Source organism: Nyctibius grandis, chromosome 6 (genome assembly GCF_013368605.1).
Source record: "Nyctibius grandis isolate bNycGra1 chromosome 6, bNycGra1.pri, whole genome shotgun sequence".
Taxonomy (NCBI): Eukaryota; Metazoa; Chordata; class Aves; order Nyctibiiformes; family Nyctibiidae; genus Nyctibius; species Nyctibius grandis.
The window spans coordinates 13,156,719-13,181,929 of NC_090663.1; the positions used below are offsets into that span (position 1 = coordinate 13,156,719).

Below are 25,211 nucleotides of genomic sequence, written 5' to 3' on the forward strand. Positions count from 1 at the left end.
AAGCAGACATGGTGATGGAAAGTGCAGAGCAGAAGGTAAAAGAGGAAGAAGGACAAAGGACAGCATAAGCCTGGGCAAAATCCAAGGACCGACAATGGGTTGCAAAGGCAATGAGAAGCATCTTGTCCAGTCAGATCAGAGAACAGTGCAGAGACCAGGAGCTGGTAATGGAGTCAGAAGAAAAGACTATGTGGTTTCAGCTACAGCAGCAAAATTCCTATTTAACATATAGCATGGAAGTACAGATTCCCTTCCTGTTATTTGATTTTATAAGCATCTAGCACAAGAGCATTCACAGTGCTGAACCAATAATTTTCAACCAGTTTCTGATTGATTAATAACACATTAACCTGAGGTTATTCATAAATCTGAGGTGACCTTTAAAACAGCAGTGAAAGTACTTTGGGTGACAACTGTTAGAAAACTTAAAGCAGCAATGCGCTTGCTTTCTGAACAAGGTGCAAGAGCTGTGGATGTAAAACAAGGGCTTTCATTCAGTTTTGTCTGTACCTGCCTGGCGCAGGTTTTACATTCAAATAAACTCCAAAAACTGGAGTTATACTATAGGTATCAGTGACAGAACGCAACTGATTTTGAGGAAAATCTGACAAAAACACACCCCACCCCTAAATTTCACCAGTCTAATGATGATATGAGCTCCTATAACAGGGTTGAAGTTGTGCCTTCACAGACACTTGTGGAAAGGGAACAAAGTGTGAAGCACTCATTTTAGGGACAGGTTTCAGTCCAGACTCAGAGACTGTGACCTCCACATAAAGCACCAAAAAGATGTTAAGCAGATCTTATTTATGCGGCAATCAGATTTTTGGAAGCTTTTTATTCCCTTCCACTCCAGATATTTTTAGCCGAACTATTTTGTCCCCATTCTGGCCAGACCCACCTAGCCAGATTAGGATTGAATGGAGCACAGCAACGGTCCCACAGGAGTGTTCATCCACTCATTAATTACACATAGAAACACAATTAAAAGCTCTTGCTGCTTTCTAGAGGAGTTGAATAAAAGCGGAACATAACCTTTTTAAATTTTGCTTTATGCTTCTTTCATTCGTAGCTTTTCAATACCCTTGCACAACATCAGCAGAATGAGCATTCCTCCTTGGTTAGCCAGCTGGGTGCATGACGAACAGCCTGCCTATGAGACCGAACTGTGAATCAGAGCAGTAAAACATCATGCCTAAACAGAGCTCTGTGCACTGCCCCAACCAACCAAGCCGTTCAACATCCTGTCAGTCACCAGAAAAAATATGTAAAAAGCAAGGGAGAAACATTTGCACAAGTCACACTTGAGCAATAAATAGCCAGGCCTCAGGCTTTTACAGTGCTACTGGCAGCCTATTTGCCTAGCACCTGGCTTGGCAGTCCTTCACCATACAACATTCCCTTTGACTAATACAAATTACTTGTACACAAGGGCAACAGAAATGGGCCCACAGCGACTAATTCAGCAAATTTTAAAGAAAAAATAAGAAAGAAAGAAAAAGGTAGATCTGAATGTCAAAATAACCGTTCCAATAAGAGCACTTCCATTGTTAGCCTCTGTACAGAAATGGATACCAACAACTGCTGTCTTCTTGGCAAATCTGAATGTGACAAAAGAGAGCTGACCTCCTCTTCTATCAAATTGTTCTTGTAAGTTGAAAGGCAACAATTTATTTTCAAGAAAAATATTAAGAAAATCCATGACACCACACTAAGAGAATCACAATTGATTTGAAAACTCTTCTTGCAAAGCTCAATAAATTTGTCTCAAGGTGGAAAGCGACATCAGCATGATAGAAGATTGTTTCTGTGCATTTGAACAGCTTGGTTCTGACTGGTAACTAGGCTAAAGTAAGACAGACAATGCTTGATTGACAGTGTTTTTCCATTTTTATATCTCCAGTAACGTTACAAGACATACATGAGTGCCCCTGATAACATGAGGGCTAAGAGAACAAACCGTAATAGATAGCCAGATTTGTAAATCCTTGGGATACCAGATGACTTATGCAGGAATATTACAATAAATTGTCTTTGAAATTGTGGCATGCTGCTTCGGGGAAGGATCTCTTCAGTGTCCTCCCAGGAACAGAACTTTTGTTATTCTAAATTGCTCTAATTAGCTCTCTTCAGAGCCCTGTGGCTATAGCTATTAGATTTCCAACACAGCAATAACATTCTCCAGGCAACAAGATAGCTACAAAATGTACCTTTCAAACTAGTTAGCAAAAAGCTATGGGAACTCAGAGAGTCCTCTTTATAATCAGAGCAAGATGTACGATTCTGTATTTTCAGCCTAAAGAGAAACTAGGCAGAAAGTAGGTATTACACATTCTCTCTTGGGAGAGATTTATTAAAATGTTTGCATTAAAAATTATAAATTCTGAACGTACAGATTAACCATCTCAGTACTGCTCTAATTAAAAGAAAGCAAGGTTATCTCCCCACCAACACCCCAACCTGCATTTCAGGATTTAAAGTTTCTGGATTCAAGTAATGATTTAATCTTTATTGTCCTCTGCCTGAAATGGATCCAGGGTGTAGCTGATCCTCAGTCTCAATAATCCCTATAGAGGAAATTTTTTTATATTTTATACACAAGGATCAGTCCTTTAATTTTACACCAGACACCTTCCCACAATGGACTACAGAATACTATGGCTAAGTGGTCTTATCTGCAATCTTTTCTAAAGGGCAAAGGTATGAATAACAAGCTTGTCTCCAATGCTATATAGTTCAGTAACAGTCTTACAGCTAAATTAACATTTTTAAATTTGATTTAGGTATTTCCTGGTAACTGCCCTGAAAGGTCACTGCTAGAATATTTACAAAGATATATTTTGGTATTCTTTTTTCCACTTGCTCCCACCATAGCTCAATCTTTGGTTCTTATTAGGATGACATACAACATATCTGATTGGACAAGATATGATACCCTTTTGCTTTTACCCTCAAAACATTAATAATACAGTTCATATTTGAAACATAAATGTAATGGCATTTGGTTTGCTGGTTGAATATCAACAGATTATATCTTAGCATTATGAGACAGAACTAGGGTTTTTTTTTAAGAGAAACAGCAATGGCTTAATTTTTCATTTAACTTTTCAAGTACTAATCTTGCATTTGTGGCATTTTTCATCTCGAAGGATTACAAGTCTCTTTACTACAAGTGCAATGTTAACAATAAAAAAGAGACTTATCATTCAGCTGACATTTTGAATTTTCAAAATATCACAAAATTCCCTCGTGCTCTCAGAACAGCTTTCTTGTAAGGTACTGAAAGATTACTACCCTTAATTTGTAGTTGTAGAAATGTGGAAATGAGGTTAAATAACTGCACAAGACCACAAAGTGAATCACTAGAGGAACTGGGAATTATATCCAGACTACCTGATTCTATCAGTAGTCCACAGAAATTAGAGGTTAGAGTCACTTTTAACCACATCAAGTTGAAAAGCAGCAGCTGGTTAATGTTTTAGAATTCAGAATAAGCATTACTTCTCATCAAATCATATTCAAACCCGGTATTCATGTGAAGAGCAAAAGACTGCTTGATATGGAGAGGACTGCTCAGAACAAAACAATGCTTGTTACTGAACATCTGTGACCACCAACCAGGTCAAGCAACAGATGCTGAATACTCATTAGTTGAGTTTAAAAAAAAAAACAACCCAACCACTGGATGGCACTACAATTAGAAGTGCGTGCAGTAGTGTAAGTCAGAACAAAGCACAAAAAACTTTTTTGGTCAAAATGGAACATTACGTACAGCCAGCATCAGTCAAGATACAAGAAACCTCCACGTAAACTTGCATGCTCTTCTTTTGTACTGCATATGCTGTTCAGTCTCGACGCAACAGCATCTGTGCTAGCTGCAGGCTTTTCTTGACAGCTGTTCAAGTTGAGAAAATCACAACAAAATTCATTTTCACTGTGGACTATCTTGAAAATCTCCTTGCAAAAGGCCTGTGAACTGTCATTTGGGGTAAATGGGCCCTAGTTCAAGACAGAACTTTTTTCAGAAATCTTGAGTCCAATATATTTTACTCAGTTATTAATGAGACTTGCTGGCAATGGGCTTTTCTCAACCTTTTGTCATCAATTCTGTGATTTTGTGATCAATCCTTAATGAAGCACAACTTCCAGAGCTGGCAGACAGCAGAGAATGAAGAAAGGCTGAAATAGGAAGCTACATGCTAAGGGTCTCAGGGAAAAACACCAGACAAGTAAGATGAGACAGGCAGACTGCTCATCTAGGTTTTGTAAGAAACAATAATCTTTCCAGGAAACACTTTAAAAATATCAGACCTCAAGATCCACTTCCCTTCTCAGCCTCATTTCTTCATGGCTTTCTGTGGGTATCATCCTTTATGGCTATTCCTATTTTTCTCCTTGTTCTCTCTGATCCTTCCTCAGCATTATCAGCATCTTTAACAGATTTCCTCAACTACTTCTTTCAGTATTTCTGAGGATGAAACTTGGAATTTGTGGCTTATCTACTTTCCAGAAAGCAGAAACTGACAGTACTACAGCCACTCCATGTGGGGACAGCACATGGCATACACACTTTTTCTTTGCTGCATTCTGTACAGGCGAGCCATTGGACTGTACTAGTGTCACATCACAAAAGAGTGATCACGAAAATATAAAACCCACAAACTGCAAACCCATTTGGTTCTTACCTTAGAGCTGTTGCCTGTTGTCACCCAAGAGTGTTTATTGTTATGCTTTTAGTTCTTCCAAATCTTCTCACAGGAGGAGAAATCGACATCCATGTAACGTTAAGAGACAGCAAGACTCCTTGGGATCAAACGGTTGTCAGGGTATGAGGCCACTGGCCTTGTTAGACTACTTTCATTTATCCTGCTTTCTGCAGAGGCCATGAAGCAACACATCATAGACAACCAAACCTGCCAAATAAAGGCCATGCCGAAGACTTAGTGCACTCTGCCAAAGTTTGATTGAACTTAGCAAGGCCCTAACTTCTGCAGGATTCTCATGCGGCAAGCTAGAAATGTCTTCTGCAGCTTCTGTTTTAGTAATACTTTAATTATACACTCGAATATAACATTTACTGAATTTGCATTATGGAATTTGCATCTTCTCTAGCCTTCAGATTTCGTTCGAAAAGTGCACAAATACATGCAAAAATCAGGTTAACAGCTGGTGTTCAGGCATCTGTGAATAATCTAGCACTGGCTTTGGGACTGTATGATAAATATGTGACCTTGATTTTTTTTTCCCCTTTCAACAGGAAAATGACAAACTAATTGACAACACTGCCAAAGTTAAAACATCATCCACTGAGCTGGGTTTCCGTAGCCTCCAGTTACATGGGACACTTGCACAAACAGGTTGCACAAGCAGGTGACCAAACTTGGAAGCAGTGGATTAGCAACATTGTCCCTTTTAATGAAAGATCAAGATGTTAGATCATGAATATCCAGCAAGAGTGTATGCAGCAGTTATAGTGTGTACAGACGCACATGATGAAAACCTCTGCGTGGATGTTGGCAAACTTCAGATGCTACAAGGTACTACTGCTAACAGGGTTATTCAGCAGTTTAAAAAAAATGAGCTGCAATCTTCAACTTTAAACTTTTTCAATCACGACTCGCACAGGAAAGATGCGGATCGTTAGACTGGACCATCTGCAGTCACCAAACTGCCTCCAGCTCACGCTGACCAGTTTTGACACGAAAATATCACCGCCTGACCTTAGCCAGTGCCCTACTAACTCCCACGCCGATACTATGCCTCGATACCTCGCGGAGGGGCGGCAGGGACCCGGCCGCGCCCACACTCAAGGCAGGAGCAGCTCCTCCCGCCCTCCTCCTCCCTCACAGAACAAAATGGCGCGTCACGGCGCGAGCCCCGCCCCCGCGCCTCGCCCGCGGCCACGCCCACCCGTACGTCACCTCCCGCCGCGAGGCGGGGCGAGGAGAGCGCTCCTCACGCGAGCTCTCCGCAGCGCCCCGGAAGAGCTGCAGGCTCCACCTCCCCACCTCGCCTGTGTGGCCTGAGGCGTGCTTCCGCCTTGCGGATTGGTGCTCGGCCGCGTCACTCTTAGCCTGCCCGCTCCCTGATTGGCGGCGATCTGGCGGAGGCCTGGAGGGGCGGGCTGAGGCGGTCGCTGGGCAGGAAGGCGCTATGGCGGCGGTGGCCCGGTGCGTGCGGGGCGCGCTGCGCCCGCGGTACCCGCTGCTGAGCTTCTCCCTGAGGTGAGGGTCGCGGCGCGCCGCCTGGCCGGGATCGGGCGCGTCGGGACGGGTCCGCGTTCGGGTCCGCACTCCCCGGCGGGCCAGGAGGAAAGCAGGGCCCAGCCCCGCCGCGCTGGGGTGCTTCAACCCCCCAAGCCCCGGCTCTCCGGCTCTGCGCCGGGGAGCCCCTTCTTACAGCCGGGACGGGCTTCTGCCGGCCCCCCATCCCCGCCGCCCCTGGCCAGGTTGTGCCTTACCCTCCGCCGGGAGAGTGGCCCGGCCAGGCATTGCGGCGCCCTCCTGGCCCGGCCTTGAGTCTGAAGGCCTCCGGGCCTGAAGTCTTGCTGGGGCGTGCAGGGATCCGAGGCCTTTTGTCATTGCGGCGCTGATCCACCCGCCTCCTCCGTGAACCGGTTTACTCATATAGCTGAGCTCGTTCAGCCTCAGAAACGTTAGGAAGGGATAAATAGCCATCTTCATGGAGACTGGCCCCTTCTTGATGTGGTATTTGTGATACAGCAGTGACACAGAAGGCGCTTTTCTGTTGTTCTCCAGCAATCAGCGGTAAACTGCTGTTCTCGTCGCTGTGTCTTCTGGGAGACTGTTGCAGGTGATTGCATCACATAAACTGGATTTGCTTCCTGATAGAGTACTGTGCTGAAAACAAGCTCATGCTCCCCTTAAAAGTGCTGTGACTTTATAAACTGAACATAATGGCCACTTTTAGAAGCTGCTGCCCAGTGGTTGTTAATTGCAGTGAAGTTATTTTTCGCAACAGTTTAGATGGGCTAAGTTCAGTTACTTCTGATGAAAGGTGGTTCTGCAAACAGTTTTCACAGACCTAGAATTGTTGTATTAATTTGTGCTTTAATGTGAGAATTTTGTAGATGTTGGTGTGCCAAGTAGTGTCCAGTATCTCCAGAAAATGCTGATATCTTACAAAGGAAGCAACTGACAAATATTGTCCACACGTTTTTGCCTTAGGACTTCTCCACGACTACTTTGTGTAGCGACACAACAGAAAAATACTGGCCAGACCTTGGAAGAGGACCAGAGTCAGAGCCAAAATGAGCAGAAGGTTGAACCTAGCTCTGCTGAAAAAATGTTAATTGAAGAAAAGGCCAAAGTGGAAGAACAATTAAAAGAAGTTACAGTAAGTGTCTTTTGGTCATCAGGTTGCATACCTTACAGACTGCGTACCTAAGAGCATTCATGATGGCTTCTCGGTGCATAATCTGGATACAGTTATGTGACTGCTGTTTAGTTGTTGAATAAAGACCTGCAATTTGATAATTTCTTTAAACTTATGAGTAGATATACTACAAGACCTGAGATGCATCCCCGGTCCAAAATTAAGATTTTGGATAGTTTAATTCTGATTTCTGGATGCGATAGGACCTCTTCCAGCCTGAAAATTTGTTACTTAGTTTCACAGACTTCCATTAATTTAGGTTTTGCTCAGTTGAGAAATTTTTGGAAGCCCATTGAAGTGTTTGAGTGTGTCTTTGATTTGATTGTGTATTTGTGTGCACTGAGAGTAGGCTTTCTGAAAACAGCTGCTGACTTTTCCAAAGGTCAGGGTTAATGATGCTTAGCTTTTATATAATAGTGTACTTATTACGTGTTTCAAACCTTCTCTGTTGGAGAGCCCTTCAAACACAAGGCTGAAGCGACATATTCCCTCTGTCTGGCCTAATGTATCCTGCGTTTTCTCCCGTGCCTGACTTCAGCAGAGGGTGAAGAATGCCCCGAGAGGTGGGAGGTGTGGATTAAACAAAGATATTGCTTTTCTGGATGAGTGCTTTATATAAACGTTTTTCTAGAGCATTTGAGACTTTGAGAAGTAGCTCAGAACCTTCTACGGAAGCAGCACCTATGGATCATAAGTGGATTGAGTTTTGTTTCTGTTGCCCTTCCCAAAGCACTGAAGGACAAAACTGAGATGTCACTTAGCATCTCTGTTGACAGCATTTGCTCTTAGCTATCTAATGTGGCTCTTTCGTCAACTTGTTGACTATTTTAATTCTGTTTTGAGATTCTTCACTAGCACATGGAGGTCAAGCATATTGAGAGTGAAAGCCTGACATAGAGTTCTGGGCTGGATGGTGAAGCACTCGAACTGAAGTGCCTAAGTTTATTGAATTTCATTCTTAGTACATCTTCTGCTAGATTGCCATCTTGCTAGGAATAGACCAAAACTTAACCTGAACAACAGAGGAGTTAGACTTCAGAGTCTGTAAAGTTTGAAAAAACTGGAGGACACTCTGTGGTATGTATGGAGAGGGAAGAGAGAGTTTGAAAGTCATGGCTGCGTTGAATCTCGTTTGCCATAGTGTCAGAATACCTTATGACTGATGAAGGCTTTCTGTGAACACACATCAGAAAAAGCAGAAATCTTTGATTCATAAAACTTGATATATCTGTAGAGTTAAAAATTTCTTCCAGCTAATGTGTTGACAAATACTGAGAGTCTGGAAACCCATCTTATTTCCTTTCCCTCACTTCTGTCTGCACTGAAGACCATCTGCCTTGGTAGAAAGGATGCTGTGATAATTGGCATGTTGTCTTCAGATTACTCTTTAGATGGTGGGGCTAGGCTATGTAACTGTTGAAAATGCTGTTTTATACTGAATGTGCTGTTTTGAATTATTGTCAATTACCCAGCCACCAGGAATTAAGTCTCTTATGTTACTGGTTTTTCTCCTTTAGGACAAGTACAGGCGTGCCTTGGCAGATGCAGAAAACGTGAGGCAAAGAAGCCAGAAACTGGTAGAAGAGGCAAAGTTATACGGTCAGTGGAGGCTCCTTTTGTGTATACTTGTAAGACCCAGGAATACTAGCATGAAATGCAAAGCCTGGAAACGTGAGCCGACTGGCCCACGTTTTTTTGACAAGTTGTACTTCCCAGTGATTCTGACTACTTGGTTAAAAAATGTATTTGAGGCAGAGAGGTTTGAACAGTTCTTTGCTTGGCATGAGAATTGTAATGATCTCACTAGACAAGGGCAAGACTTAAATTGCTAAAGTCAACACCTTGAAATTTTCTTTAAATTTGGTATCTGATTTCCTACAATATGTACTGCACTAGTAGATTTTAAATAAGGTTTGCAGCCTGAAGTTTGTCTTCTTCATGCAGTTTGTTCTCAAAACTGACTGCAAAAAACTGAACCAAGAGCATGGAATACCAGCTTTCCTTCTGGCTTGGGTTTTCTTTGTTCTTATTGTTTGGTTTGGGTTTGGGTTTTTTTTTTTTAGCTTTTTATATTTTAGTAACTTTTCTGTTCTGTTGAAGGCCATAGCTGTCAATTAAAAGTAATACATTTAGATGGGTGGATTCTTTTCAGTGCTAGGAATGTACAATCACAGGCTACGAGGAGTGCTAGAAACATCTTTTTTTCACGAGCCAGGCTACTGACATCTGATTTAGCTTTTTGACAGTTCAAACACAAATCTGTAAAACAGCAATTGTATGCAAATACCGCAACAGAAGAATGCTACCTCATCTTAGTGTTTAACTGTCACTCTGGCTTGAAAAATGAATTTGCCTTTTTTGCCACACGCCATACACAGCTGTATAGTTTAATTCTGAATACAGAAGTTTTAATTTCCAAATACAGGGTCTTCAGTTAATGTGTACTGTAAGAAAAAGCATTTCTGAGTTACATAGTACTGTTTTCATGGATGTTTGGATGCTTCATCCTGAAATTAATTTTCAATAAGCCTTGTTTCACTAATATGCTACTTAGTGTAGGACTTTGAGTCACGTCTGAGCTCAAAGATGCTAGAATAAAAATATTCAAATAAAATTTCTCATGAAAACTAAATTACAGATAATCTGCATGATTGTAAGTTTTATCATTAGTATATGACTGCTTTTTCTGTTGAAGGAAGAGAAATTCATTTCTGAGACTTGCGTAAATTCGGAGATGCAGTCACAGATATCATAGAATCATAGAATGGTTTGGGTTGGAAGGGACCTTGAAGATCATCTAGTTCCAACACCCCTGCCATGGGCAGGGACACCTTCCACTAGACCAGGCTGCTCAAAGCCTCATCCAGTCTGGCCTTAAACGCTGCCAGGGAGGGGGCATCCACAGCTTCTCTGGGCAGCCTGTTCCAGATAACTTACGCAAAAAAAAAAAGAAAAACCAAAACAAAACCACCTTCTGAAGAGTTTGGTTATTTGGTTTGATCCAGATCACTAGACAACTTGTTAATCTCTGTTTGGCACATTTCAGCCCTAACCACGGGTTTAGTTTTAATTTGAAACTTCGATTCATTTGCTCATATTTTTGGAACGACTTGGACACTGTTTAGTTACTGTTCTATAAAGAGCTTGAGTCTCTACAGTGTTGTGCAGTTGTTAAAGTCCCTCTTTACTGAGAACTAGCAGATCCCTATAGATCTTGCAAGGTGCTTCCATAGTTTTGTTTTTTGTTTAAACTGAAGACTTGTCCTCTGGTAACGCTCATATCGCTTCTTGGTAAGGAAGAAACACAACTGAGATGTGAGCTACAATTAAAAAGGCTGTCTGTGGCTAAAAAAAGAACAAGGCTACCAAAATGCAGTGCACTTTGTCACTGGCTTGCCTCTACATAGAAATATGTTATTCTGCTGAATCATTTTGATTTTTCATGATTTCTGGAGACAGTTTGCCTTAAGCGAGATTAGTCCAGGTTCTTTTAGTGTGAGCCAGAGAACAGCTTCAGGACATGGACTATCTTCAACTTAGGAATTGCTCGGTCTTTACAAGGCACAGCTTCTGACTCTGTAAAGTGTGAGGGAGAGGTGACAGTTCTTTTCATCCAAGGAATAATCCCTGTTCACCTCTTGGACTCCTCATCAGTCTGACTACATGCTTTTTCTTCTGCAAATATTTCTAGCATATCAGATTAAAGGGTAGGAATAGGGCAATGTAATGCTTTAAACTTTAGATGAATCCCAGGATGAGAGAGACATGAGGAAATTAACTTAAGCCATTTGGTAACTTCAGTTAAGAGTTTTAACTGTTAATGTCAGGTCATCAGCATAGCTTTAGCTCTTAAGTTGAAATACATTTTTTCTATTAAATTAGAGGAGGTGGTGTGGATTTCAAGATATCTATAATAGTTCTATATCATCAAGTAAAATTGGGAAGGACATTTTACCCCAAGTGTTTACAATATCACTTATCTTGTTAAAAATCTAAAAGAGTACAGATTACTGCTTTATGTTTTGGGGTTGTTTGTTTTGTTTTGTTTTAACATTTGTTTCCCTCAGTGGAGTAATCACATTCCCTTCTTTTCTTTCTTTTTAGGAATTCAGAGCTTCTGTAAGGACTTACTAGAAGTTGCAGACATTTTGGAGAAAGCAACAGAAAGTGTTCCAAAAGAAGAAATTAAGGATGAAAATCCTCACCTGAAGAGTTTATACGAAGGTCTTGTTATGACAGAAGTACAGATTCAAAAAGTCTTTAAAAAACATGGCCTGCTCAGACTGAATCCTGTCGGAGCCAAGTTCGATCCCTATGAACACGAAGCGTTGTTCCATGCTCCCATGGAAGGGAAGGAGCCTGGCACTATTGCGTTAGTGTCCAAGATTGGCTATAAGCTGCACGGGCGTACACTGCGGCCTGCCTTGGTGGGTGTTGTGAAAGACGCTTAGCTGCTTGATCCGAGAATTTAAAATGCCATACAACTATTAAACAGCTGGATGGTTTTTCTCACACCATGCTTTCCTCATTCCTCTGCCCCCTGAGAGGTTTAAATGAACTGGTTGAGGTCTCCCAGTGAAAATGAAGCAACCAATGAAATTCTCCTGCTTAGTGGCCTTCAACATCCCTCTTCCGTAAGCTCTCTTCTTAAGTGTGAAATACAAGAGCCATTAAGCCCTCTAATGCTTTAGATTAGGTAACGTTTTCTCCAACTATTGCTACCGAAGGTGCGTTAAATTGAAAGGAATGAAAAGCTCACAAGAATTTTGCAATCTCACGTGTATCGCTGTGTGTAGATTGAAAATCCCAATAGTGGTTCAAACACTTCATTTTGTTTTGTAGAATGTAACATTGCAGAAGTGGGTGAAGTAGTACAAATAACCCGTTTTCTGCAAGCGTCCACCAGCTTTTACACACTGATATCATAAATGCCCTTTTTTGTCTATTCAGAAACAATCTCTCTCAACAGCTGAAATTGAAACCTTTGTGAATTCTGACCTGTAAATAAAAGGCAATGGAGAGTAGACATCTTTTGTAATTGTTCAACCCTTTTTGTTGTATAGTAACGATGCAAGAAAACCATCTAATACTTGTATGGCATTGAAGAACCAATAGAATTTATCCTATCTCTGGATTTTTAATTTAATATTGTATAAATTGGTTTAAACAATTTTGAGTCTTGTAACTTCCAAGCTTTACAAACAGTTTGTTATGCAAACTGTAGTTACAACCCTGCTGAAAGCCAGAATACCCAAAGAAGTGAGTAGATGAGAGTTTGGTGTATATACTGTCTCTCAAGAATTACATAAATAGTTGCATGTAAGTGGCTCAAACGAAAATACGAACTTACTTTCATCTCAGTTTCTTGCATTTACTCAGCTTGGATCTTAAGTTGCAACAGAACTTTCCCATATGCAGCTCTTGCCATGTTTAACTCTACCTGCTGCTCCCAATCCTGCAGAATCAGGCTAAAATACAGCACATGATTAACTGAATGCTTTGTTCTACACTTGTCTGGTTACCCAGACAGCAGTGGATGGAACTTGCAAATTACACAACTGACAAAGCCTCTGTCCTCATATATCCTCAAAGCCCATACATTTAACACACAGGACAGAACCTTCAAACTTACACGTGTCATTAGGACTTGGTAAACAGTAAGTACGTCTGAATTTTTTACCTTTGTTTCTACTGTCTTGGATTAAGGTGCTTCTTTCTTACCTTAAGGTCAAGTATTGAGTATTTTTTTGGTTCAGATGCAGAGTTGCCCACAGCTTACAGAACACTAGACCTACTCATGGTGAGAAGTGATTCCTTGTTCTTTAAGACTTGCTTTCCCAGTGCTGGTTTGCCTCCTGGGAATCAGAAGGTTAACTAGGAACAAGCTAAGTGCATACTACTGCTTGGGGGTTAGTCATGTTTAAGGATTCATTCTTTCTTTCAGCTCGTAAGAAAGAAAATCAATGCTTCGACTGGGCAGGAGAGGGAGAATAATTTTTGGTGCATGTGAGAAGACAACTACAGTGTTAACTGTCTTAAACTAATCAAGTACAGGGACCAAAATGCAAAGATTGAGTGTAACCCTACAGGAAAAAAAAAAGGGATTCCATATACTTAGGTTGAATTTGGAAGTAACTTCCTCCCATCTGGGTTAGAGCACACTGTAGCTGCGTGACGTAGGACTGAAGCAACGGTTTTGTTGCATTTTGTAACCCGTGCTCAACTGATAGGCCCTAAAGGGACCAGGGTCGATTTGTATACCTTTTAAGAACTGTCGTGGGTTATTCTGCCCTGCCCCCCCAACCCCTCTGGATCTAAACTAAATCTAGTAATTTCATTGGTACTGAAGTTTTTCTAGAAGGGCAACAAAAGCAAAGGGACAGCTTCTTCACTAGCAGATCAAGATTTTGTTAATGAGCGTCCCAGCACCTCACAAAAACTGTCTTTTTTGGGCTATATTATTTTGTTCGGGGTGTTCTTAAACACAAGTTATCATTAAATGCTCAGCACAAGACTCAAACTAGTATCTTTAAAGCTGAGTGAATAACTATCTCATTTAAGTGGTTCCTCTTCCTCGAAAGGCTTTTAGCATGGAGAGCTTCAGTCTTTCCTGAGAGCTCAAACCACCTGTGTACTCTGCTGTACAACAGTAAGAAGCACTGAAGAAATAAAAAAAGGGAGGTGGTTCTGAAATTTAAGCCTAAGAGCAGCCAACAAAGCTACCACTAGTACCTCTGGTTTAGCTATTTCATAAAGACCACTTCTCCAGCCATCATCATTCAGCTAAAATGCATCTCCATTCATTATTGCAAAGACTTCAGCCACTTTCCTCGTTATGCAAGCTACATTACCATTAAATCAATAATGGAAAGAAACTTTAATAATACAAGTTTATTTACCAATATACAATGCAAAAACCTAGTAAAATGCTGAGTGTGCACAGCATCAGTTAGGTTTTACATGATTTCAGCACAGGCATTTGTGTGTCTGGCTCAGCTACACCAGTACACTATTCAAATGAGTGCAACATTCCCTTTAAGGAAGAAGCTGATGAGCTGAACATGCTCACCAGGCACCTTCCTTCACAGTATTTAATGTGTCATCACTTAAGAGCAACTGGGGCACATGCAAAAACATTTTGCAAGAAGAGATAGTAAACCAAAAGGCTAATGAAGTCTGTTACAGTTGCAAAGAAATTCGATGCAGCCACCACACAAGAGAATAACGGCAGAGTGCTTAGTCTGTGTGATTTACAAGGCAGTTTATGTTCAAAGACTCGTGCAAACCTACTAAAGCTGTTCTTAATGCTTGCTGGGACTGCAACGGAATGTAGGGCAGGAGGGTCTCTATCCAGAGGCTCCGTAACAAGCCCTTCTGCACTGGGTAGTACACACAGAATGGAGATTAATGCTCCCTTGTTACCTAGTGAGCAAATATTACTGTAAAACATCGCTGGGACTGGACTGATTGAAGTAAACATACAGCATTAAAACAGACTTATTGCTGCCTCTTATCAGTAGCAGAAGATCAGTATTTTGAACAGCTTATGGAGTGTCACTTTTTCATAGGCTTACATCAATGCTGTTGTTAGGACAGATACTATCATTAGTAATATCTTTAATTAGAAAAGTCAAGAGCATTAAGCATATAAAACACCTTTTCATTAGCAACATGAAGGCTAGGTTATTTGTACAGTACAGGAAGCACTTCCAGATCAACACAAGATACAAGTTGAGCTCTTTGCCATGTTTTTTCTCAGCCCCTTTGCCACAGAAGAGAAGCAGCACAGCTCTAGTAAGTTGCTGGATTAAGATAACTGCATCTTAACTTGAAAACAAACAAACAGAAAAACAGCAGCTCATAACAAAGGAATGCTTAGCCTAAATCAGTTCCATGTGAAAATACGGAACAGCAGCATCCTCTAGTGCAAGTCACCTTTAAAATTAAAAGCGTAGCTGACAATGAGACACTGCTTCTAGGGAAGCCCTTTCCAAGGGACTAGTATTTGCTAAAGCAAACATTTACCACCTTGAATTTGCTTGCAAGTATAAAATAAATATTGATATCCATATCTCATACATTAAAAATACTTTATTTTACATTCATTTTGATGTTCAATAAGTTACGCCTAGCACCAAAGAAACATTTTGAAGGGGCTGAGGAATTCAACTACAAAGTGTAAATGCAGAATTCACTTCAACATTTAAATGACTCATTGGTGCCTAGATCTATTTTTTTTAAGTTATTGTTCAGATGGGGTTTAGACTATTGCTTCAGTTAAACTTAGATGTGCCAAAACACTGTAGAAATATAAAAATCACAGATTTGAGAAAAATAATAAAAAAACCAAACCAAACCAAAACAATTCTTTTAAACTCCCAGCTACATGCAGAGTTGAGGCTCCAGAACACTATCAGTAATGGTGTGTTATGGCAGTTAGGTAACAAGTTACAGGAAGAACCAAATTGCATAACTAGAATTATAAAAAGAATATCTGAGCTTGCTTTCCCCAGGAGGAGGGCAGAGAAAATAACCAAGGGTTTATACCTTATGAACTTGTGTGCTGGTTGTACATGCATATAGGTGGAAGTGGTTCTTAAAGCTACTCAGCACGTTGCAGTTAGTTCCACTGCTGCCAAGGAGACAGAACTGTCTCAGGTATTCCACAAGCCACTTACAGGTAAGCCAAACAAAGTACTACATCTGAGAGGACATAGCCCTTACCTTTTTTGAGGGGACGTAACATCACAAGCTCAAAAGAAAAAGGCACTAGAGTTTTGGTTCTTTCTTCCTTAGAAATGCTGGCTTCGTAATTGTACCCCTTTTATTCTAAACTCACTGGTAACACTATTTAGGTAATGCTGGATGTATTAACTAAAACCCAGTTCTGATCAGTATACCTCTGCCAAGTTGCAGAATTAATACTGTATTACGATTTTGTGGTATCCTCACTGACTGCAGCCCAAAGCATCAAACCACGGTGACATTTCCCGTGCTTGCACGCGTTCTGAAGCCAGTCCAGTTCCACGTGTTGGCACACCTGCACTCCAGAAGACCTGCCCAACTGGCCTCCGGTCACAGCTTCCTCCTCTGGACGTGACCAGTAGAAAGGCTTAGGGACAAGTAACGCTGCGCTGTCTTCCACATGGCAACCACCACTTTTTATTCGTTTGGTTAAACACCAGCACAGGAGTTTTAAGGATGAAATGAGTATAAAATTCCTGTTCTAATCCTCCTGCAACACCTTTCCCTGAATCAGTAGATCTTACTAAAACAGCACTGCGGGTCAGGCATTTCTGTTAGGCGCTGCGTTACATTGCAGGCTGGTGCCTGTCACATGCGCACATTCAGACTGTGGTTGTTCAAGGGGTGAAGAGTTGCCCCTCAAGGTGCACTGTTCTCACTGCAGTGGGCCGCATTCACAGTTCTCCTACCATGTCAGTAATTTCAACTTCAGTGTGGTCCGGTACCTTTCCAGGTATGTGCAATGAGAACCCTCCTGCAGTGGCTGGATGCACAGCTCTATACTGATGAGCACAGCAGCTGTGCATTTGGACCTAATTTGTATCGCTTCTCATTTTTGTTTTTAAAAACCAATCTCAGTGATCACTCTGAGAATCTCGCTCCCTTTCCCTGTCCCTCCCCATCAAATTCAGGAGAAGGCAGCTACACCTCCTCAGCCCACACAAGCTCAGAAGTTACAGATACCAAAGGAGGAGGAGTAGGCTCCCCCAACAAGAAGAAACGGTGATTTTGCTGCCTGGGGCTCCCAACCACTCCAAGACAACTCACTGCCTTTTTTTTCCAAACCCCATTTCTGGCCCAAATCAGCCACTTCACAGCAGTGCTGACCCCTCCACTGGAGCACAGCACCGTAGCTGCCTCTACTCCTGCAACTTTGCTACTCCTTAGTTAATACTTAAGCTTCAGTGGGGTGTGTTTCAGCAAAAACTCAAGTCAAAGCTGTGTCTGGATCAGCTGGGTGAGAAGGCAGCTCTTCAAGAACCCTTTCCACCGCACAAGTACCTGAAGGCATCTCAACCTACCACATTTCTTTCCTTCCACTCCCTGCCATGGCTCATCCCTGCTGTATTCTCGACAGAAGCTCCCTCACCCCTCTGTCCTGGCGCCTTGGCTGTAGTTACTAAGGAGAATGTTCTGAAAGCTTAGCAATGGTCACAAAAATCCCCGCTCAGCATGCTCCTGAGCTCAGGACTTTTGCAAGCTTCACTTTGCTGCCAGCATTACACCAAAAAGCAAAACAAAGGCAGAAGAAAGTTTCCAGCAAATGAAACCATCTCCCACCTTCAAAGAAAAGCAAGGATTACACCGATACTCATTTATCCAATAGTAAGGAGTAAAGTAACTACTCTGGGACTACTGGACTTGAGTAAGTTCACATGGAAGAAAGCTGTTGTAATCATGTACCAAAAGCAGTGAAATCCAATGCAGAGGTTTCACAATTAAGTATTTTCCATGATCCAAAGCAAAAGTCTATTTGAACTGTGGATCATGAATACTGGGGGGGGTTTATGTATTTGCTTTTTTTGTTTGTTTTTAAGTGACATAATTTCTGTATCTTTGGGGAGGGAAGGAAAAAATAACGGAGTCCTTGAGGCTGTAACGGGCCTTTGCTGTGTTTTTTTCTGATCAGCTGAGTTTCATGAAGCATCCCTGGATATCCAACCACTTTCTGTTAGAAAGTTTAAAATCCTTTTCTTCAGTACCTTATCTAAGTAACTGGGAAGGCGACTCTTTGAAGGAATTCCTTGTCTCTTTTGGAGATGGTCTTTAATGATTATAGTTTTTACAGTCACATAACGTGCAGGACTCAAGTTGAGTGAGCTGCAGAGCACCTTTTCCCTGTCCGATAACAGCTCAAAGCCAGGCAGGTTTTCAATGGCAGCAAATTCACCTTCTTTACCATCTTCCTTCCCTCTCTTGGAACTAGCTATGTTTTTGTTCTCCTTCCTCTTCTCCCGTTTATGCCTGGCTGCCTCGTATTCTGCCGACTCTTCCATTTTGGTGATTCCGTTTCGACGATACCGCTGCAGCTCCCGAATCTTTGCTCGAAGTATCCTCTCCTTGTGCATGTTCTCAAAGAAGTCTTCAAACTCCTTACAAGACATGAACTGGTACAGAGGCCTCAGTTTCAGCCTCAACTCCTTCTCCTCTTTCGTGATCTTTCGTTTGGGAGCTTTCTCCTTGTCCTTTTTATCCTTCCCCAGAAAGGCCGGTACCAAGTTATAGTCTCGTGCAATGTTCTTCCGCCGCTGCCTCTCCTTGAGTTTCCTTACGTACATGTCTACGTGAGCTCTTTTTAATTCTATTTCCACATCGTCATCGTCATAGTTCACCGAAAGGCCGCTGATCAGAGTCTCCGCGTCTTGATCGTACTCGATCTCGTAGTCATCGCGAAGCGGCATGTATCCCAGCTGCTGCTGCTCAGCCACCGATATATCCAATGGTGGGAGTGGCGTGGTCAAGCTAGGAGAAAGCGGGCCGCCGCTGGGACACGTGTGATCCGTCACTCTGTTGGGAATAGTGTCAGGGATGCAGGCTTTTCCCAGGTTGCCGTGGATATACATGCTCACGTAGTGTTCCATCACCTCCTGAGGCGTTCGGGATGCACCCACGTGAGCAGCCATATCCTCCTAAATGGAAAATAAGGAGGAGGGATAAAATGATTCCCGTTACATCTCCAGCATAACGTGCCCTCAGGTAAGAGCACGACTCCTTCTCTCCTGCTCCTCAAAAGCCAACTCACACCACCTGAACTTTTCTAGCAAGACTGAAATTAGCCACATTTCCATCAGATCTGCACTTTTAGGTCCAGTTAAGTATTTATAAGTGCACAGGAGCACGTTAAGCCGTGAAAAGAGCGCCAGGAGCATCACTAAGGCAAGCTGCATCAGATCCTCTCGGTACAGGAACAGCATCGAGACACTGGATGCACATGGTGATTCCTGAGCATCCATCACTCTCTCAGAAAGGCAGCTCACTGTCGCCGGGAGGCTTTGTGAGTCCCAAGTCAGCACCGAGATCACCACATCATTTGGATTTTGCTCATTTGTATTGCATTGCTGAAGTACTTTTAGAGCAATACAGAAACAAAGACAGACAGTATTAACTCTTTTCCAGTTACTGAAAAACTAAAACAAGCGATCATAAGCTTTAAGATTTTGAAAAAAATCTTTACGCTTAATGAAGCAAAACATAATCAAGTAACAAATAATGAACCAAATGATGATGCTTTTTACTGTTATGTTTTAAAAACAAGCCTGACCGCATACTGACACAGAAGGGAAGCAGCAAGTTCACAGCTGGGACGTACTGAAGGAAGAGGCCTCACACTAGGCGGAGAGCGCAAGGTAAGATGCGGGCACAGGCTGGGGGAAGGCACACGCTGGAACTTATGGCAGCGACAGGTCCGAGAAGTCCGAAGCGCTCCCTTGGCCAGCAGTTCGCCCCCCGCAGGTCGCCCACGCAAGGCCACCGGCCCGCCCGGAGGCACCTGCACCCGCCAGCCACAGGCTGCTGTCTCCGCAGGGGGCACCACGCCGGGACCCGCAGCAGCACCGCGCACTCCCCCACTGCCGCCGGGCCTGCGGGCTCCCCTCGGCCGCTCAGCGGCGGCCCCCTGCCCCGCTGCCCCGCACACCGGCCACCCCGAGCGGGGACGCCGCACCCTCGGCACGGGGCAGCACCCGCCGCAGGAGGGCAGGGCAAGGCGGGCCCACCGGGGCTGCTCCCTCGCTGTCCGGCGGGAGGCGGCCCCCGCCGCTGGCAGCTCCCCCCCGCCCCGCCGCCCTTACCCAGTTGCCGAAGCCGAACTGCTCGATGGCGTCCAGCAGCAGCTGCTCCTCCCGGCTGCTCCAGCCGCCCTCGGCCTCGGCGCCCCAGAGGGTGAAACGGCCGCCGTCGACGAGCTGGTAGCCGTGCCATCGGCGGTGCGGGCCGATCTCGGCGCCCGCCGAGAAGCAGTCGGGGCAGAGCTCGATGTCGGCGCACTCGGTGCAGCGGAAGCGCAGGGAGCTCACCTCGGCCAGGCAGTACACGCAGTACTTCTTCCCCAGTTCCGCCATCTTACCCCGCCCGCCGACAGCCCGCGCGCACGCGCCGGCACGCCCCAACGCTGGCATCGCCAATGGCAGAGCGCCCAGTGGGCGGAGCCCAGCGATGGACGGCCAATGGACGCGGAGGGCTAGGCCCTCCTCTCCGACCGCCGGCCAATGGGAGCCAAAGCGCCTGGACGCGAGAGGTATTAAAAAGAATGAAGGGATAGGATTGGTCGTTCGGGATCCGTTTACCCTTCCCTCGACCAATCGGAGAGGCGACCCCGAGCGACCCCGTCGCTGAGTGGTAGTCCGAGGCGAGGGGGCGTGGCCGAACCGGCGCCACGGGGAGAGGGGCGGGGCCGAGTCGAGTAGAGTCCCGTTGCCCGGGCAACGGAGGAAGCGGCGAGCGGCCCAGCCATGGAGGCGGCGGGGGCGAGCGGGCGGCGGAGCAGCGGGCCGGAGCTGGGGCGCCCCGAGGGGCCGGGGGAGCTAGACGCGGAACCGAGGCCTGAGGAGCCGGAGGAGCCGGAGCAGATGGGGCCGGAGCAGCCGGAGCAGCCGGGGCCGGAGCAGCCGGGGCCGGAGCAGCCGGGGCAGCCGGGGCCGGAGCAGCCGGGGCCGGAGCAGCCGGGGCCGGAGCGGCCGGGGCCGGAGCAGCCGGGGCCGGAGCAGCCGGAGCCCTGCGGGCCGGAGCAGCCGGAGCCCTGCGGGCCGGAGCAGCCGGAGCCCTGCGGGCCGGAGCAGCCGGGGCCGGAGCAGCCGGGGCCGGAGCAGTCGGGGCCGGAGCAGCCGGGGCCGGAGGAGCCGGAGCAGCCGGGGCCGGAGCAGCCGGGGCCGGAGCAGCCGGGGCCGGAGCAGCCGGGGCCAGAGCAGCCGGAGCAGCCGGGGCCGGAGCAGCCGGGGCCGGAGGAGCCGGAGCCCTGCGGGCCGGAGCAGCCGGGGCCGGAGGAGCCGGAGCAGCCGGGGCCGGAGCAGCCGGGGCCGGAGCAGCCGGGGCCGGAGGAGCCGGAGCCCTGCGGGCCGGAGCAGCCGGGGCCGGAGCAGCCGGAGCCCTGCGGGCAAGAGGAGCTGGGGCTAGAGGAGATGGAGCCGTCGGGGCCCGAGGAGTCGTCAGAGCCGGAGGTCGCGGCGGGACCGCCGGAACCCTCGGACCCGGGGTCGCCGGTGGCTGCTCCAGCAGCCGGCGGTGCCAAGGAGGAGGAGGCGGGCGGCAGGGACGGTGCTGCGGGCGAGGCGGCTCCCGCCGCGCGGGCTGAAGAGGCCCCGAGCCCCCCGTCACCGGCCGCCCCCGGCGCAGGAGAGCGGGGCAGCGGCGAGGCGGCGGGCGAGGCGCCCGAGGAGCGGGACGACGCGGAGGAGGGCGAGGAGGAGCGGCGGGAGCGGGCGGCGCTGCTGGAGCAGCACCTTGGGCTGGTGGGCGAGTGGGACCGGCTGCGGCAGGCCAGCGCCCGCCTGCAGATGCGCCTGGGCGAGGGGCGGCGGCGGCCGGAGCCGGACTCCGGCGATCCGCAGCGCTACGAGCAGCTCCTCCTGCGGCTGCGGGAGCTGCGGGAGCAGTGGGAGCCGGTGGCCGCGGCCGGCCGGGAGCAGGTGGAGGCCCTGCGGCGGGGCGCCGAGGAGCGGCAGGCCCGGGCCGAGGCCAAGTGGGCCGCCCTGCAGGCCCGCGAGAAGGCGGTGGGCGTGCCCAGGCTGGGCAGGAGGGAGGTGGCGGAGGCAGCGGAGGCGGTGGAGCGCATCCAGGCCAGCGGAAGGGACAAAGAGCAGCAGGTGCGCGAGGTGAGGCTGAGCCCCGGCTGAAGCCCCGGCTGGAGTCGTCCCTCCTCTCTCTTACCAACTCTTGTAAAAAGCATTTCTGTAAAGGCCAGCCTTTTCCTCTTCTTACAGCCAGGGTACTGCCTTCCCCTGACATCTGCTGCTCAGTACTAAACAACAGAAGTTCACAATGCTTTTCTCCCCTTGAAACGTTATCATTGTCATTACTGACTTTAAACAGAAGCACTTCTTCCTTGGCAAGACAGGGCTTTTTAAAAAAAAAATTGTTGTTATTCTTTTATTTCTACTCCTCTAGGCCCATATGGAAAACATCAAGCTGAAGCACGAAATCCAGAACCTTGAAACCATCTTGAAAGCTCAGGGAGAACTGGTAGAGAGTCAATATTTCATGGATGTTGAGCACGCGAAGAAAGAGAATCAGAAACACAGCAAAATGATTGATGACCTGAGTGGTGAAATCCTGAAGCTCAAAAAGAAGAAATCGAATGCAGTACATATTCTCAGCCAGTTCAGGGAAAAACTAGAGTTTGTGGAAGCTGAAAATCAAGGCAGGAAGGATGAACTGATGGACACTGAGAGAGAAGAGAGTCTCTCACAGAAGAGAGACATTGTGACCAAAACCAAACCGGCCAGAGACAGACTGCAGAGAAACAATTTGAAATTGAAGCAGAAATGTGGGTTGCTTGGAAATGAGATCCTGCTTCGGGACTTTGAGGAAAAGGTGGATGCTGCAGAGCTGCTAAGTCAGCAATTGGAAACCCTGAAACGTCACCATGCTGGTCTGCTCCTTACTTGTACGGGAATTCAGAAAAAAATCAAGGAAGCCAATTCCTCTTTCCTTGCCGAGGATGACAGAAGAAAAGAAGGTAGAGAAAAGAAACAAGGGAGTTTTTGATAATTCTTATTTTTAACATGCTTTTTTTGGCAAGTCCTGGGAAATACATTACGCACGTACTCCTGAAAAAGCCTTTTCTAAGTGACGTGTCGGTATTATGCATTCAATGAAGAGATTACAGCAGTTACTCATTTTGAATGAAACCATATACGTGTGCCTGTCTTAAACAAAAAAAAGCCACAGTCAAAAGCCCACACTTTTCAAAAACCCTCTTAACATTCAGACCTTTTAAGGCCATGGCAACGTTGTACGAGCAGAGCACACACCATACCCCGACTCAAATCCCGATCCTGCCGCTCTCTGTATGGATTTGATACATCTGTACAATAACTATACCTGCCTTCTGGGCACACCGTAAGGGGTAATTTCCATAGATGTGGCTGAGAGCTGGAGAGCAGCTTATTGTCAGTACCTGACATGACCTGCATACAGCCAAAACACTACAGAAGCACTAAATCACTCGCCCATTCTGTGAATACACTGGGCTGCCAAGTTTGCCTTGGTGGTGCACAAGAAGAAAGGTTTATCACTTTAAGAACTATTTTCATAGTATAAATATATAAATCAATCTTATCACTCAAAACTAGAGTTTTGAAGTTTTCCGGCCTTTCAGCTTTTACAGTTCTAGGGTGTCCTCAGCCTTGTCCTCTTCATTCATGGCGTGTGAAGAGGTAGAGGTTAGCGTAAGCCTGTCACTGTTTCAGTCCTGTCTGCACTGGTCAACTATCAGAATTCCAGAAAAAAAAAAGACTGAAGAAAAGAGGGGAGGGAGTGACAAACATTGACACATTTATGACTGTACAGCTCACAGAGCTTTAGTTACAGGAAGCAGCTTCTCCTTTCAAAATAATTTGTTCTTTAAACTCCAATTCCTCCATGACGAAGAGTGGCTATGAGACTGATCTATATCCTGCAGCTCCGGCTGCTGCTGTTGTAGCATGACTTTTGATTTAAGGCATGGGATGAATATAGAAACACCTTAGGCGGGTAAGATATTGGAGCTCTGACGTACTATGTTCTCATTGCTGCAGGAACTGCGCCTTTGGTAGGCTCCTTAGAGGCCATCACTAGCTGATGTGATAATTACTGAATCAATCTCACCTAGTTAATTTTTAATTTCTACGTGTGATACCACTACTTTGCTTAGATAGATAGACCAGGAATGTTTAGACTCATTTTTAGTAGTCAGAGTTGGGTATTAAAGGCCCAGATTTAAGTGTTCAACAGCTGTGAATTTTGCAGGAAAGTAACAACATACTAATGGTAAAGAGTAGGAGTGGAGTCTCTTAGTTTTTCACCACAGATTGGAATTATACCCCATGGGGTCAGCAGTGCTGAGCTGTATTTGAGCTGCTGGTTCTAGTTCAAATATAAGTTGCATATGCATTTAAACAAAGTACACAAGTCACTGAGTGCACTTATATGGGGATAAAAATAGATAAACTGACATAAACAGTCTCAAGTTGTGCCAGGGGAGGTTTAGATTGGATATCAGGAAAAATTCCTTCACTGAAAGGGTTATCAAGCACTGAAACAGGCTGCCCAGAGAAGTGGTGGAGTCACCATCCCTGAAGGGATTTAAAAGCCATGTAGATGTGGTGCTTAGGGACGTGGTTTTGTGGTGGGCTTGGCAGCGCTGTGTTAATGGTTGGATTTGATCATCTTGATGAGGATGGAGCCAGGCTCTTCTCAGTGACATCCCTTGACAGGACAAGGGGCAATGGGTGCAAGCTGGAACACAGGAGGTTCCACATAAATATGAGGAAAAACTTCTTTACGGTGAGGGTAACCGAACACTGGAACAGGCTGCCCAGAGAGGTTGTGGAGTCTCCTTCTCTGGAGACATTCAAAACCCGCCTGGACGCATTCCTGTGTGACATGATCTAGGTAATCCTGCTCTGGCAGGGGGATTGGACTAGATGATCTTTCGAGGTTCCTTCCAATCCCTAACATTCTGTGATCTTAAAGGTCCTTTCCAACCAAAACGATCTTATTATTCTATGATAAAGATGTTTCTAGGAGTGGCTCACACCTTTCTCTTTTAAATCACCTCTGAACTAGGTTTTCTGAATTGCCTGGATATTTAAAAG

General features: G+C 45.5%; 3 protein-coding genes across 3 annotated transcripts; 2 read left to right on the plus strand and 1 right to left on the minus strand.

The window, feature by feature from the left end:
• The first annotated feature begins 6,105 nt into the window (after positions 1-6,105).
• GRPEL1 (GrpE like 1, mitochondrial) lies at positions 6,106-12,565 on the plus strand. Its single transcript, XM_068403178.1, has 4 exons — positions 6,106-6,224; positions 7,188-7,356; positions 8,913-8,994; positions 11,500-12,565. The coding sequence occupies exons 1-4, from the start codon at positions 6,154-6,156 to the stop codon at positions 11,844-11,846; spliced, it is 669 nt and encodes a 222-aa protein (XP_068259279.1). The 5' UTR covers positions 6,106-6,153; the 3' UTR covers positions 11,847-12,565.
• A 1,730-nt stretch (positions 12,566-14,295) lies between these two features.
• On the minus strand, positions 14,296-20,480 carry TADA2B (transcriptional adaptor 2B). Its single transcript, XM_068403177.1, has 2 exons — positions 20,211-20,480; positions 14,296-19,049 (listed from the first exon to the last, which is right to left on the minus strand). The coding sequence occupies exons 1-2, from the start codon at positions 20,478-20,480 to the stop codon at positions 18,057-18,059; spliced, it is 1,263 nt and encodes a 420-aa protein (XP_068259278.1). The 3' UTR covers positions 14,296-18,056.
• Positions 20,481-20,870: 390 nt separating this feature from the next.
• CFAP184 (cilia and flagella associated protein 184) lies at positions 20,871-23,121 on the plus strand. Its single transcript, XM_068403109.1, has 3 exons — positions 20,871-20,885; positions 21,402-22,229; positions 22,522-23,121. The coding sequence occupies exons 1-3, from the start codon at positions 20,871-20,873 to the stop codon at positions 23,119-23,121; spliced, it is 1,443 nt and encodes a 480-aa protein (XP_068259210.1).
• Positions 23,122-25,211: the final 2,090 nt, after the last annotated feature.

Coding starts and splice junctions, on each gene's coding strand:
- CFAP184 (XM_068403109.1), top strand. Junction 22,230..22,521: donor AAGAGCAGCAGGTGCGCGAG/GTGAGGCTGAGC, acceptor CTACTCCTCTAG/GCCCATATGGAAAACATCAA.
- TADA2B (XM_068403177.1), bottom strand. CDS start 20,480: ATGGCGGAACTGGGGAAGAAGTACTGCGTGTACTGCCTGGCCGAGGTG. Junction 19,050..20,210: donor AGTTCGGCTTCGGCAACTGG/GTAAGGGCGGCG, acceptor TTTTCCATTTAG/GAGGATATGGCTGCTCACGT.
- GRPEL1 (XM_068403178.1), top strand. CDS start 6,154: ATGGCGGCGGTGGCCCGGTGCGTGCGGGGCGCGCTGCGCCCGCGGTAC. Junction 6,225..7,187: donor CTGCTGAGCTTCTCCCTGAG/GTGAGGGTCGCG, acceptor TTTTTGCCTTAG/GACTTCTCCACGACTACTTT. Junction 7,357..8,912: donor AACAATTAAAAGAAGTTACA/GTAAGTGTCTTT, acceptor TTTCTCCTTTAG/GACAAGTACAGGCGTGCCTT.